This window comes from Erythrolamprus reginae, chromosome 7, assembly GCF_031021105.1.
Source record: "Erythrolamprus reginae isolate rEryReg1 chromosome 7, rEryReg1.hap1, whole genome shotgun sequence".
Taxonomy (NCBI): domain Eukaryota; kingdom Metazoa; phylum Chordata; class Lepidosauria; order Squamata; family Dipsadidae; genus Erythrolamprus; species Erythrolamprus reginae.
The window spans coordinates 70,999,389-71,015,388 of NC_091956.1; the positions used below are offsets into that span (position 1 = coordinate 70,999,389).

The 16,000-nt window shown below is 38.5% G+C and overlaps 1 protein-coding gene across 1 annotated transcript in view; it reads left to right on the forward strand.

The window, feature by feature from the left end:
* Positions 1 to 16,000, forward strand: part of ARHGAP10 (Rho GTPase activating protein 10) — a 144,242-nt gene that overhangs the window by 55,656 nt on the left and 72,586 nt on the right. Inside the window, exons 12-14 of the mRNA XM_070757792.1 lie at positions 1,745 to 1,787; positions 3,554 to 3,619; positions 9,842 to 9,916. Of these exons, the coding sequence (XP_070613893.1) occupies positions 1,745 to 1,787; positions 3,554 to 3,619; positions 9,842 to 9,916 (184 nt within the window). The remainder of the gene's footprint in view (positions 1 to 1,744; positions 1,788 to 3,553; positions 3,620 to 9,841; positions 9,917 to 16,000) is intronic.

Genomic DNA, 16,000 nt, shown 5'->3' on the forward strand with positions numbered 1-16,000 from the left:
TCCTCTCCTAGCAATTTGCCTCCTTACGTGGCCTGTCTGTGCTGAATCAGCTGTTGGTCCAGAGGCTGACAATAACTTGCTTTTGCTAATCAGGCTCTGCAATGTTTGCTACAAGGAGGTAAATTTCTGGGAGGCAGGTGGAGGTAGCTGGCTGGATCTACATTCAGTGTATAAGACAAGCCCAAGTTTTCATTCTCTTGGGGGGTAAAAAGTTGCATCTTATACTCCAAAAAATACGGTATGTATGGGGCAGGCATGCATTATATTAAAAATAAATGACCACTCTGAAAGTGTCTGTTTCCAGGACAGAAAAATTTCTTGATCTGACAAAGATATATTTGCTAGTTGGTATAAAACTTGGATTTTGAAAAATTTTGTGAAAGCGATTAACAAAGAAAGTGAAGATTTTCATTATTTGAGGCAGAATAACTGATGCCAAGATTAAGGAAGGCGTGTTTGTTTGCCCAATATCTTGCATATGTCATAGGTCAGGGATATCAAACTCGCAGTCCACAAGCCAGATGGGTCACATGCTGTCCATGGCCACTCCATTTTAGTGAAGGGGGGAAAGTTACTACATGCCACATGACGACAATGTGATGATGCAAGCTTGACACCCCTGCCATAGGTCATCAATGACGTACCTGTTTGAAGATCTGTTTGATCTGTATCTCAGAAATGTTACTGTTTATGTCTACAGTTTTAAAGAAGCATTTCATTCTTGTTTATATCAAAATTCTTGACGTATTTGTGTATGTATAAATAAAGAGTTTATACTGTATTAATTTTTTTTGTCATAATTAAATTTAACATAATTTTAAAAGTACAAGTAATGATAATATATCTTTTTGAACTGCCAGTTTCTTTTTCGGTCCACACTTTACCAAATTATACAGTTTAGACATGCAGAAATGAAGAGATTATTGACAAATCAGTGTGTTTTCAGTGTGAATTTTTTTAAAAAATGAAGGAAGCAGCATAAATGTACAATTAATGTTGAAGGATCATCTTTCCTTTGGAAAGAAGGTCATTCAAATTTTTTAAAAATATACAAAATGCATACTATCCCAGGAAACAGTACAAATAAATATGAAAGTAGAAATAAGAGAAGGGACTATATGAGGTTCCTTAATATAGATTTATTGGAGACTGAATGAAGAAAGTATGATAATCAGTAGGGAGGTTGTGTCAAAAGCCTTAAGAATTTAGAGGAGGGATAAGACATCTGTGGTTTTTAAGGCTAATCCAATTTATTTTGTCTGTCCAACTCAGAGGACTTCAACTAAGCACAGCCTCTTTTTTTATTTGAGAGAGTCTACATCTGCAGTGTTAGCAAAATTAACCCATCCAAAAGATGCCATGTAATTACTGCCACTTAAAAGCAGTTTCTCAAATTCCAGATGATGTCTGTAGGAGGGTTTAAATTTGCCCCAGCCTCTAATGCCATTTTTTGGATTTTGAAAGGGAATTTTGAATCCAAGGAATTTTGATCCTGATGTAATTTGCATTGGTCAGCTATACCATTCAAAATGATGCTTATTTATACATGTAGAAAACAGGTGAAAATTAGAATTATGTAGTTACCAGAAATTAATAGACCAAGTAGTACCGTACTTTTATTCAATTCTAAATTACTGATTTTTGTCTTTTAATAGAGTGTGGAGTTCTTCCTTACCTATATGTTTAATTGCTTGTATTTTGAATGTACTTAGAAATTTACCTTTCTTTTGTTTTGTTTTCTTAGATGTTTCTCAATCTGAACAAGGCTAATACACAAAAAGAGGGAAGTAAGTACTAGAGTTAAATAGTTAAATTAAAATTAAATTCTCCATAATGATTTCTGAAAATAACTTTATTCTGGATTTTTAAAAAAGTTGTGAACTACCCAGACTTACCTACATGTCAGTTGGGTGGATAAATAAATTTGTTAAACAAATTTTAATCAGTCTTGTGCAGACATGGTTGATAAATCCACAGTAACTGAATTTAAACATGCCTGGGATAAATTTATATCCATTGTAAGATAAAATACAGGAAATAGTATAAGGGCAGACTAGATGGACCATGAGGTCTTTTTCTGCCGTCAGTCTTCTATGTTTCTATGTTTCTATGCTTGTGTACAAGTGGTCCTTGCTTATAACTACAATTGATCCCAAAATTTTGCCCCATTTAATGACTTTTCTTGCCAAGTTAATTACATGGTTGTTAAGTGAATCTGGCTTTCCCATTGACTTTGCTTGTTAGAAGGTTGTAAAAGTGGTCACATGATCTCGGGACACTGCAACTGTTATAATTGTGAGTCAGTTGTCAAGCATCCAAAATTTGATCATGTGACCAGGGGGATGCTACAATGGCTGCAAGTGTGAAAAATGATCATAAATCACTTTTTGTAAGTGTCTTTGTAACTTTGAACAGTCACTAAATGAATTGTTGTAAGTTGATGAAGTACCTGTACTGTTCCAGCTATGAAATTAAAAAATAATAATTTGAAATAAAATTGTGTTCCAATTTTATTTAACACTAGCTTCAGGCTGTGTTTTAGAAAAATCTCTGATCGCCCCTCAGTTTGATTCAGGATTGAAATCTAAATCTATCTAAATTTCAGTTCATAAGTTTGAGGTTTCACTGAATATCAGTGGAAATGAACAAGTGATCATTTTATTATTGTTTAATGTAGCAAGATAAAAGTGGAAAAATAATACCTTTTGGATAAGTGCTCATTAATAAAGAATATTTTGCTTTTATAAATATGTCAACTTTCTTTTCAAAGTAATATTTCTATTTTGTGACACAGCTAGATGTAATATAAACAGGGAGAAAACAATTGGAGGAAGTTGTTTATACAATAAACCCAATAGCCACTTGCATTGGTTGCCGATCAATTTCCGGTCACAATTCAAAGTGTTGGTTATGACCTATAAAGCCCTTCATGGCATCGGACCAGAATATCTCCGGGACCGCCTTCTGCCGCACGAATCCCAGCGACCAATTAGGTCCCACAGAGTTTGCCTTCTCCGGGTCCTGTCGACTAAGCAATGTCGTTTGGTGGAACCCAGGAGAAGAGCCTTCTCTGTGGCAGCCCCGGCCCTCTGGAACCAGCTCCCCCCAGATATCAGAGTTGCCCCCACCCTCTTTGCCTTTCGCAAGCTCCTTAAAACCCACCTCTGTCGTCAGGCATGGGGGAATTGAGATATTCCCTTCCCCTTAGGCTTATAGAATTTATAGATGGTATGCTTGTATGTATGAGTGGTTCTTTAAATTGGGGTTTTTTTAGATTATTTTTAATATTAGGTTTGTTTACATTGTCTTTTTATATTGTTGTTAGCTGCCCCAAGTCTTCGGAGAGGGGTGGCATACAAATCTAATAATAATAAATACAAATATACAGTATATTGCCTTTAAAACCCTTCCCCTGCTTCAATGGTAAAAATGGTATAGCTATTGTTTGAATAGCTATAGCTATAAGTATTTAAATAGATGATCTTTTATTGTAACACGGAACATATTTCATTAGATCTGAAATATCTTCTTTATTTTTTTTTTGCCTTCTTAGGTGTGCAGCTAGATAAGAATGGATTCACAATTCTCAGAAAATGCATTAGTGCTATTGAAAGAAGAGGTAAAGACAAGGATTCGAGGATTGAAGAGAAAGAAATAATCTTTCATCTTGGCTATCATGAATCTTGTAATATTCATTTGCGGGAGAGGAACAGATTGTAAAAGTGGGAATATTCCAATTTCTACTCAGCTTTGCTGTTTCCTGAGCATAGTCCTTGAGCCCTAATGATTTTATTGCTATGGCTATCTTTTTAAGGCACCACATAAATCATGAACAGGCAACTTTTTCACCTCCACATACTGGCCTCCTGTGATTATCTTTATGTTTTACAGTATTCCTATCACTTGCACAAGTGTATCTTTCTTTCATGATCACCCAGAGGAAGGGAGATTAGGTTTCTTTTTTTTGCAGGAATCCTGGTCAAAGTCACGACATTCTTGGGAGGCAGGAAGAAGTCTTGTAATACAGTGTTCCCTCGATTTTCGCGGGGGATGCGTTCCGAGACCGCCCGCGAAAGTCGAATTTCCGCGAAGTAGAGATGCGGAAGTAAATACACCATTTTTAGCTATGGACAGTATCACAAGCCATCCCATAACACTTTAAACCCCTAAATTACCATTTCCCATTCCCTTAACAACCATTTACTCACCATTATTACTGGTACTCACCATTGAATAAGACACTTAGTGATCCTGATATTTATAAACATAATTATTTATTAACAATAATTTTTATTATTATTATTTATCTGCAAAAATTATTAGTTTGGCGATGACGTATGACATGATCGGGCGGGAAAAACCGCGGTATAGAAAAAAAACCATGAAGTGCTTTTTAATTAATATTTTTTTTAAAACCGTGTTATAGGCTATTCGCGAAGTTCGAACCCGCGAAAATCGAGGGAACACTGTATATCTTTTCCCCAGCAATTCTGAACAGGTGTGCTGGCAGAGAAAGAATCCAAAGCCATCAGACTGCTGGGCAGAGGGGGGGGAGAGATTTGGCTTCTCTTTCCTTCTCAGCAATGTTGTTTGCAGATCACACTTGTTTCTTTTCAAACAAGCAGACTTCACAGAGTTGCTGACTTACATGCATGTTTTATACAGATATTTTACACCATTGGAACAGAACATTCATCTCGTCTCTGTTGCTATCTGTGTATCACGACAAAGGGAGTCACTTATTCACCTATGAAATGAACACACAACTTAGGACAAAAGAGAGGACTTGGGAAAGGGTCAAAATAGCATTTTTTGCAAAATTGCATGTTAGCATTCCAATATATTCCTCTTCTGAGAATTCATAGTTCCACTTCCTGTATACAGTGTTCCCTCGATTTTCGCGGGTTCAAACTTCGCGAATAGCCTATACCACGGTTTAAAAAAAAAATTTAATTAAAAAATACTTTGCAATTTTTTTCCTATACCACGGTTTTTCCCACCCAATGATGTCATACGTCATCGCCAAACTAATAATTTTTGCAGATAAATAACAAAATAATAATAATTATTGTTAATAAATAATTATGTTTATAAATAGCAGGCTCACCAAGTGTCTTATTCAATGGTGAGTACCAGTAATAATGGTGAGTAAATGGTTGTTAAGGGAATGGGAAATGGTAATTTAGGGGTTTAAAGTGTTAAGGGATGGCTTGTGATACTGTCCATAGCCAAAAATGGTGTATTTACTTCCACATCTCTACTTCGCGGAAATTCGACTTTCGCGGGTGGTCTCAGAACACATCCCCCGCGAAAATCGAGGGAACACTGTATTTGTTTCAAAGGCTTCCGTGCATTTTCTGCACTTGTTATAATAATTCATTGCTGGAAAGATAGATGGCAGCAGTAAGCTATTATTCCTTGAAGAGCTAAAACAAGATTTGCACTAGTGAGGAATTGAAAGGAACATAATAAAAATCTTGAAACTGCTTTTGGAAATAGCTCTGCAAGATTACTAAGGACTGTCATAAGCATTAAAGTATTCATTCTACAAAATATGTTATTAGAATAAGACTTGTGCTTTTGTAACTTTCTAGGGCTAGTGCTTATTTCTTAGCAACCATTGGCCCCTGGATAGCAAATTGGATTTAAGTCTAATAACATCCGAATGGTTATAGGTTGGTTTTGATGCTTTAGGACAAGATAGCAGTTAATCATATTCACATATAAGCTTTACATCTAGGAAATGCCAGTAATATTTGGAAGCATATAAGACTCTTTAAATAACAAATAATGTTGATGAGATCAACCAAAATCTGTAAAATATAGTTGCTTATTTTTTTACAGTTTTAATTTTATTCAAAAGATTAAAATATATAACCCAAAAGAAAAAAATTGAAGAGACAAAAGAGCTATACCAAAATATTTAAAAAGGGAAGTAAAATATGTAAATTAAAAGACAAAAACATGTACAGTGATACCTCTACCTAAGAATGCCTCTAGTTATGAACGTTTCTAGATAAGAACCGGGTTTTCTAGATTTTTTACCTCTTCTTAAGAACCATTTTCCACTTACAAACCGGAGCCTCCGAAACTGTAACCGGAAAAGGCAGGGAGAAGCCTCCGTGGGGCCTCTCTAGGAATCTCCTGGGAGGAAACGGCTGGAAAAGGCAGGGAGAAGCCTCCGTGGGGCCTCTCTAGGAATCTCCTGGGAGGAAACGGATGGAAAAGGCAGAGAGAAGCCTCTGTGGGTCCTCTCTAGAAATCTCCTGGGAGGAAACAGCCGGAAAAGGCAGGGAGAAACCTCTGTGGGGCCTCTCTAGGAATTTCCTGGGAGGAAACAGATGGAAAAGGCGGGGAGAAACCTCTGGGGCCTCTCTAGGAATTTCATGGGAGGAAACAGATGGAAAAGGTGGGGAGAAGCCTCCATGGGCCCTCTCTAGGAATCTCCTGGGAGGAAACAGGACCTCCACCCTCCCTGTAATTTCCCCAATCACACACTTTATTTCCTTTTACATTGATTCCTATGGGAAAAATTGCTGCTTCTTACAAACTTTTCTACTTAAGAACCTGGTCATGGAACAAATTAAGTTCATAAGTAGAGGTACCACTGTATTATATATTATCTATTACTTATTTCTTCTAAAATTCTGATTATCATCAGGTCAGTAGCTGACTTTTGTTAGTGTTCAATCTTTTTACTATATTTTCATGTTACTGAGATTCTCGGAGTAGATGGAATAATTTCAACAAATTGTTTACTGATAGTGATGGTGAGTAATGCATTGTGTCCAGCGTATTGTGTTCCACTTGTAGTGGAAATCATCAGAAATTAAGAATTTATATGAAGGTACCAGTTCTCCTAAGTAAGAAATCTAACTAGCATCTGCCCAGGACAAAAGAACAAGGAGACCTTTGCTATTGTCATTGACTTAGGAGAAGTAGCAGTTCCTGTCCCTTTAAGAGTAGAATATGTTAGTGGGAAAAACAGCAAATAATAATGGACAGTGGTATTAATAGCTAGAGGTTTTGGTGACTAAAATGGTGCTTTAGCATGTAATAACTTGAAGGATTAGATGTTTTTTTGAAGAGGGGAGCTAGGGAAGGCAAAGGGAGGTAATACAGTGAGGAAATTGTTATTTCTGCAGTAGTTAAACTATTTTACCATGTGTTAATCATTTGTGCCTGTTGGACTGTCTCCCAACAAGCAGTATACTGTATTTTCTGGGAGAGTCTCCAGGGATTTAATTTTGATTGTTTTCAGTTGCCTAGATTCTGGGAAGGATAAACAAAGTAATAGTTTTTGCTGCTGGCCTTAGCTGTATTGAATTGTTAGAAAAGAGAAAGGCAGAAATGATATATTTTACAGAAACATCACGAAGAGATGAAGTATAGGAAGTTTCAGCTACTTTAGACAAAGAAACAGATGTTTGGAAATCTCATTGTCTTTTTTTTTAGTTTGCATTATGTTGGACGAAATTAAAGCTGCCAGCAAACATGGTTATAGTTCAGTTCTGTACAACAGATGAGATCAATCTTTTGAGTGACCAGGGCTTCACTTATATTTTGGCCAAAGAGAATGAAAGCTACAAAGTAGTGGGAGGAAAATATGGGTGATGCTGGGATTTGGGGGAAGTTTTATTTTCAGGAGCCATGGTAGCACAGTGTTTAGAATGCAGTATTTCAAGTAATTCTGCCAACTGCTAGCCGTTTGATTCTGACCAGCTCAAAATTGACTCAGCTTCTATCTTTCTGAGGTTGGTAAGATAAGGACCTAGATTGTTGGGTACAATATGCGGATTTTGTAAACGACTTAGAGAGGGATGTAAAGCACTGTGCTATGATAATTGTTCTTTTAAAGCTGGTACTTTTTAAAATGTCAGGAAGATGTGTGTTCAGTTATCAATAGTTCTGCTCAGAACAGGTTTTGCTGGCTAAAAAGACATTATTTGAACTGGGCTGTAAGTGGTCCCCCTGCTGTACAAGATTTGGTTCAAGTTCATTTAGTGCAGCCCATCTCCTATTTATTAAGAATATAGATTCATTAAGCTGGCCCAAGGGTGGTGTTGGTTTTCTGTTTTTTTTATATATAGTTTATGTGCTTGAAAAATGAACTGCTTTGGATATAAAGCTTACCTTTATATTTCTAAATATAGCAAAGTTTTATGTTGCCACAACCAAATCTTTAGTAAATAACTCTTTGAAAGGAAAGAAAGAGCTTCACAGTAATATGTTTTCATGTGTTTCCAGGAACAAAAATAAAGTTTACATGATCAAGTAATTTTTCTTTTCATAAGTTAAAAAGTGTTTAATTTTATCTATTACCTTATTAAAATAAACTGTATTTTATATACAAGAATTTAAAGTTTGCTAAATTTCCTGATAATTGTATTTTAGGAGTGTTAAATTACTTTGCAAACCTCAGGATTAGTGTGATTTTATAACAATGCCTACGTTACTACCAGATTTAATATATACATTTGTGGCTTGTTCCACATTATTGTTTTCTTTTGTCTTTACTGTTAGAAATTCAGGAAATACTATCCTGAAAACATACAGATTTAATTATATTTTTAATAGTTTCTTGGAACTATTAATATTGTGTCATAGAAAAATGATTAGAAATTATGAGACCTATGTCAGTCACTAGTATTAGCAGTTCCATGTAATAAAACTAGCGTAAAATATAAATTCTGCAATCTATATAACTGGTTGGAAAGAAGAAAGTATGGATAATTGCTGTGGCAATATCAAGGAATAGTGGAATGGAAGACCAAAAATTGCAAATCACAGAGTATCAATATCTGAAAACTGAAGTTGTAAGATTATGACTTAAACTGGTCATGGTGGTACCCAATAGTTATGATACACTAGGTGCCATACCAAAAAATATTTTACAAAGGCAACACTAGGACTACAGCTTCCCCCGAGCCCCGGAGGTCCTCTGGAGGCTGGAAATGGCCTGTTTCCCAACTTCTGATGGGTCCAGTAGGCTCATGTTTGGCCCTCCCCAGGCTCCAAAGGCTTCCCTGGAGCTGGGGGAGGGTAAAAACGCCCTCCCCCATCCCCCCAGAGGCTCTCTGGAAGTCAAAAACACCCTCCCAGAGCCTCTGTGCAAGCCAAAAATCAGCTGGCCTGCACACATGCACACTGGAGCTGAGCTAGGGCAATGGCTCAGGTGCCAGCAGATATGGCTTCACGTGCCACCTGTGGCACCCGTGCCATAGGTTCGCCATCAGTGCCCTAGACTCTTGGGAAGAACTCAATGTGTAGGAAGGCCAACACCAGCTAATGAACTGTCAGCTGTGATTTCATGTTGGATACAATAATAACAGCAACTGCAATGCTCTACATATGCATGATGTAATTGAAGTTTACAATGGACAGGTAGTGCGTTATATTTGGGTGCACCTTCTAGATTAATATTTATTTTCTTAGGTGTGATAAAGAGCCTACATTGTCATGATTTAAATTATGATGTAACCAGGCAGAAAATATATTGAACCATTGTTAACTTCAGTATATTGAACTAAAAGTGCTTTCATTGATGCATTTGAATTTATTATCATGTTATCTTAGCTCTTATATACAATTATACTTAATCGGGTTAAAAAAGAACCTACACTTCATAATTTTTTTATCTCTACTGTAGCCAAAAAGATGTTTATGGGAAGCCTTATGCATTCTTCTCTTCCGCGAAGCTAGTTTTCAAACAGTTTTTAGTTGTCAATGTATTAATTGTTTCAAATCTGTTCGTATTCCCGAGCCAGGTTAAATGCTTATAATAAATACAAGACTTATTTATGTTTAATAACTTTTATTAATTCTTTTGTGTCTCTATTAGGTATAAATGATCAAGGACTGTATAGAGTTGTAGGGGTGAGTTCAAAAGTCCAGAGACTTCTGAATTTGTTGATGGGTATGCTCATTTTTAAAATCTGCTTCTATTTTTATATATACATATATATACAGTATATGCATAACTTCCTTTTTTGTGGGGTTTCCCTCCAATTTTAGTTTTCTCTATTTAAATCAAGTCAAGATGAGAAAGCAACTTGATCTGGGAGAATTGGCTTTTTAAATGGATGCTGAGAGGACATAATTTAATACAAAGCTTAAGGTTCCCATTATGCCCTTTAATTCACCAAAGTTAAAAATAATCTGAAAAAATATGAAAATCTGAAAGATTTAAGTAATTTTTCGTTTCAGGATTACTCCTTAGTTATGAGAGGGCAAAATTTTGATGAAATGAAAATAGTATACAGTGATCCCTCGATTTTCGCGGGGGTTGCGTTCCCAGACTGCCCGCGAAAGTCGAATTTCCGTGAAGTAGAGATGCGGAAGTAAAAACACTATTTTTGGCTATGGACAGCCAAAAACTACCCCCGCGCACCCTTTTCCAAGGCCGCGCAAGGATCCGGGCTTGAAGTTGGGGGCGGGGAGCGATGAAAGTGCGGAGGCCGGCAAAGATTGTTTTGAATGTCGGCGGCCCCCGCCCCCCAGCGCCTCCAGCCCCCTCGCCACTACCCCCCGCCCGCCAGATCCGCCCCTCTCACCGGCTTTCTTGGGACACAGGTCCTCCTGCAGCAGCACTGGCGGCTACAGCTTCTCATCCTCATTCGGCCGCTAGCTGCTCTGAGCGCTTTGAGAATGCCCGCCCCACCCCTCTCACAGTCCCTTAGCTGAGAGTGCTTTCGTCCCAGCTATCAGCGAGGGGGTTGCAGGAGAGGCGGGGCAGGCGTTCTCACAGAGACGGAGAGAGAGAGTGAGAAAGAGGGGAGAGAGTGGAAGGTAGAGAGAGAGAGAAATGATAGAAAAAAGGGGAGAAAAAAAGAGAAATGAGAAAATGACTGAAGCAGCGAATGACAGGAAAGAACGAGAAAGAGAGAGAGAAGTGACTCTTGGTGATGGCGTATGACATCATCGGGTGGGAAAAACCGTGGTATAGAAAAAAAAACGTGGAGTATTTTTTAATTAATATTTTTTGAAAAACCGTGGTATAGCCGTTTCGCGAAGTTTGAACTTGCGAAAATCGAGGGATCACTGTCTTTAGATATTTTTAAAGTAGATAAAAGAATATTTTCAACATACTGAAAAATGTCTCATTTTAGTGCAAATATATTTAAATGTACATGTCTGTATGTGTCTAATCTTTTTTCTAGAAAATTATAGATTCTCATCCCTGTGATAAAATTTTCATTTAATTCTGACACAAATATAACTATCATTCTTCCTATTATTAGAGTGAAACCGTTCATCTGTCTATTATCTAACCCCACCGTAATAGTCAACACTGTGAAATTTTCAGATTTCTTCTGCACAGCTTTTGGCAGTACATGCAATTAGTTCAGACTACCTGGTTTACTTGAGCTTTCCAAACCTGTCATTTGATAGAATCACTAGTCTGACTCTCAAGGATTCATTGATATTCAGAGAAGCTAGTTTGCAGCAGGCTCCTCTCCAGGAGCATGTAGCTCCATCTGTGCTGATAACACAGTGTTCTTTGGCAGATAAAACTGGAGGAAACTAGCAAATGAATTCATCTCATTACCCCCAGACATTATGTAGATGGCAAAGCATTTTATTTTACTGTATGTGCTGCTATCAAGTCATTGCCACTTGTACGATGCTGACTGTCTCTGCTGAAAATATGACAGATATTATATAATATACTGTCTTATTTTCTGTATTAATTTGTTGAGATGATTGGGTAATTATTAATTAACTATTTTAACTGCTATTGGCTATTACAGTGTTCCCTCAATTTTCGCGGGGGATGCGTTCCGAGACTACCCGCGAAAGTCGAATTTCCGTGAACTAGAGATGCGGAAGTAAATACACTATTTTTGGCTATGAATAGTATCACAAGCCTTCCCGTAACACTTTAAACCCCTAAATTACAATTTCCCATTCCCTTAGCAACCATTTAGATTATTACTCACTATGTTTATTTATTAAAGTTTATTTAAATAAATATTTATTAAAGTCATCGGGCAGAAAAAACATGAAAAATACATGAAGTAAAAACATAAAAAATACATGAAGTATTTTTTAATTAATATTTTTGAAAATCCGTGGTATAGACTTTTCGTGAAGTTCGAACCCGCGAAAATCGAGGGAACACTGTATATTGACTTTAAAAAAGGTATATAGACCTGAAAATTTCTTATAGCTTCAGGAAAAATTAGGAAACAAAAGGAAAAGCTATTGGGACAAAATGCATGTTATGGAGAGCTGGTTTTTTCCTAAAACCCAACTTAATCTTAATCTTACTTTTGTTGAAGAAAGTCATTCAAACAGTTTAAATAGCTAGTGGCAGGTCCAGTTTAGTACAGTGGCATTGGGATAGAAAATGGAAGCCACTATCCTATGGCCTTTGTCTGATATACATGCTTCATAGGTCATTCATTTTTAATGCTTGCTTTTTTTATGGAAAGGCAGGAAACCAAATCTTATTCTGCTCGTGCATCATGTTTTAGCACATTGTTCTGCCTTTCAAGTCTTACCTTAGGCACCAGGTCAGTTGGGTGACCTTCAGCCAATCTCTCTCAATCCTGGGCAAGCAAATCACTTCCGAAAAGAAAACTTCAGGAACTAATCCAGGCAATTGCCAGGAATTGACACTGATTTGAAGTCACACACACTTCACCAGAAGAGCCCTTTACTCCTCCACTCGAAATAGAATACCCTATGAGACTAGACTTTCAATCCTGGGCCTAGAAAGTTTAGAACTAAGACACCTTAAACAAGATCTAAGTATTGCCCACAAGATAATATGCTGCAACGTCCTGCCTGTCGGCGACTACTTCAGCTTCAACCACAACAACACAAGAGCACACAACAGATTTAAACTTAATATTAACCGCTCCAAACTTGACTGTAAAAAATATGACTTCAGTAACCGAGTTGTCGAAGCGTGGAACTCATTACCGGACTCCATAGTGTCATCCCCAAACCCCCAACACTTTACCCTTAGATTATCTATGGTTGACCTATCCAGATTCCTAAGAGGTCAGTAAGGGGCGAGTACAAGTGCACTAGAGTGCCTTCTGTCCTCTGTCCTATTGCTCTCCTATATCTCCTATACCTTTCCTCTATTCCTATATCTCTTCTATTCTTTCATTGATATATTCTATTCCTATATCTTCTTTTCTCTTATTTCTTAGATATATTTTACTATGAGTATCTCTTCTATAACCTTCATCATGTATTTTACTCTGTGGATATTGATATATACCCACTAAAACCCTCATTGTGTATTGGGCTAAATAAATAAATAAATAAATAAAATCCTTTTACGCACATATTATAGAATGTAATTTTCTTTCCATGTACTTTGATATTTCATTGCATGTACATCAAATAGAAGCTTATTTTGTTTTATAAATAATATTAGCCACTATCCTATGGCCTTTGTCTGAGATCTGTGCTTCTTAGGTCATTCATTTTTAAAGCTTGTTTTTTATGGAAAGGCAAATCCTATTCTGCTCATGCATCATTTATTTATTTATTGGATTTGTATGCCGCCCCTCTCTGGTTTTTATATTAATGGGTTTTTAATCATTTTTAGAATTGGATTATTATTGTACGCCAGTGATGGGCAACCTTTTGAGCTTGGTGTGTCAAAATTCGCCAAAAAACCAAGCATAACTCGGGTGGTGTGTCACCTTGAGAAAAAAAGTTTGGACAAAACCCCCCTCTTTTCCTCCCTTTCGCCCTATTTCTCTCTCTCTCCCTCTTTCTTTCTCCTTCTCTCTCCATCCCTCTTTCTTTCTTTCTTCCTTCCTCTCTTTTTTGCTCTTTCTCCCTCCTTTCCTCTTTCTCTCTTTCTTGCTTTCTCTCTCTCTCTTTCTCCGTCTCTCTTGCTATCTCTCTTTTATTCTCTCTTTCTCACTCTCTCTCTCTTGCTTTCCTTCTCTTTCTCTTTTGCTTTCTTTCTCTCTCTTGCTTTCTTTCTCTCTCTCTTCCTTGCTTTCTTTCTCTCTCTTTCTTTCTCTTTCTTTCTCTCTCTCTTGCTTTCCTTCTCTCTTTCTCTCTTGCTTTCTTTCTCTTTCTCTCTCTCTCTCTTCCTCCCTTTCTCTATTTCTTGCTTTCTCTCTTTCTTGCTTTCTCTCTCTTACTTTCCTTCTCTCTTTTTCTCTCTCTTGCTTTCTTTCTTTCTTTCTCTTTCTTTCTCTCTCTGTTCCTCTCTTTCTTGCTTTCTCTCTCTCTCTTGCTTTCTCTCTCTTACTTTCCTTCTCTCTTTCTCTTTTTCTTTCTCTCTTGCTTTCTTTCTCTTTCTCTCTCTCTCTTCCTCTCTCACACACACACTCTTTCTCTCTCTCTCTCCCTTGCTTTCTCTCTCTCTCTCTTGCCTTCTCTCTTTCTCTCTTATTCTCTCCTCCTTTTTCTCTCTCTCTTTCTCTCTCGTGCACCACGGCAGCAACAGAGAGAGAAAGAGAGAGGGAGAGTGGAGAGAGAGTGGAGGGCGGCTTGCCGGTCCGTGGCCCCCTGGATCAGCATCCCTGCATGGCCCCAGCGCAGACTCCGCCATCGCCTTCGCCTCCGCCTAAGAGGCAGCAGCCACATTCACCCCTTTGCCCTTCCAGGTGTCCATGGAGCTCAGCGCCTGGCCACGTGCCGCCTCCACCTCCCGGTAGCGCGCCAGACATCTACCTGAGGAACGGGTGGTTGGGCGCCCCGAAGGGCGACGCTTGAAGGCCACCATGGCACCGTTGTTGTCATCACGGCGCAAAGCCAGGCAGTCCCGGATCGCTCGCTTCTCCGGCCAGCAAGCCGGCTGCCAGGGAAAGTGGCTCGATTTTTAAACGTGCGCTTTTCAAATGCGGTGCTTTCCTGGGCAGCCGACTTTGCTGGCCAGAGAAGGGAGCGATTCAGGACTGTGTGGCTTTACGCCACTTCAAAAATTTCTGCCGGGGGAGGGGGGTTCCTAATGGCTGTGCGGGCACACAATGGCCGGCGCCCTCCCACCGGGCCCCAAAAGCTGACGTGCCATCACCGCCAGGGAAGCTCCAGCCGGGCCGGGCTCCTATTCTCGCTCTTCGCACGTCCTTTTTTTTTTTTGGTGCTCGGAAATCAACAACGCGGATCCTTTAAGAACCTGCGCTTGCGCTCTGCCGGCTTTTTCCTTCCCGGGCTGGGTGGGGGGGAGGCGAAGGAGGCGCGGGCTTCTCCAAGCAGCAATGAAGGTGAAACAGGAGGGAGGGGTGAGAGTGAGGAGGCTTTTTTTTTTTTGGCTCGCGTCGTGTGCGTTTGGCGCATTCTCTCCGAAAGTTTCTCAGGCGGCCGCGTGTCACTAAAAATGGCTACGCGTGTCAGTGCTGACACGCGTGTCATAGGTTCACCATCACTGTTGTACGTTGTCTTATTATTGCTGTTAGCCGCCCTGAGTCTCCGGAGAGGGGCGGCATACAAATCCAATAAATAAATAAATAAATAAATTGAAGAAAAATATTTCTTTTGTCTGAAGGATAAAAGAGTTGTCATTGACAAAATGTATTGTAACCAGCCAAAACAATAGAGTCCATGAGAAGTCACTCTATCACAGTGTTTCCCAACCTTGACCACTTGAAGATATTTGGATTTCAACTCCCAGAATTCCCCAGTCAGCATTCTCTGGCTGGGGAATTCTGGGAGCTGAAGTCCAAATATCTTCAAGTGGCCAAAGTTGGGAAACACTGCTCTATCAGCTAGTTTGATTCCTGCAGTCCTGTATCTCCTCCAGACAAGGAAGCATTCAGCATTATATATGAAATGTTTGACTTCAAAATGTTACTTTGATATAAGTATTGCTTTTCATTCTGTATTAATAAGTGCCATTTGTCCCAGAATATAAGTATCTTATATAAGAATATAATATAAGTCTGCTAATACATAATGCACAGAGACCATAATAGACAACAGGTGTAAATTTGATTTTTGAAATGGTCTTTTCTGTAGTGGTACAATTCTCTCACTGTCTTTTAGATTTTACTTATCTATTCACAGAAGATAAGAAACAGAA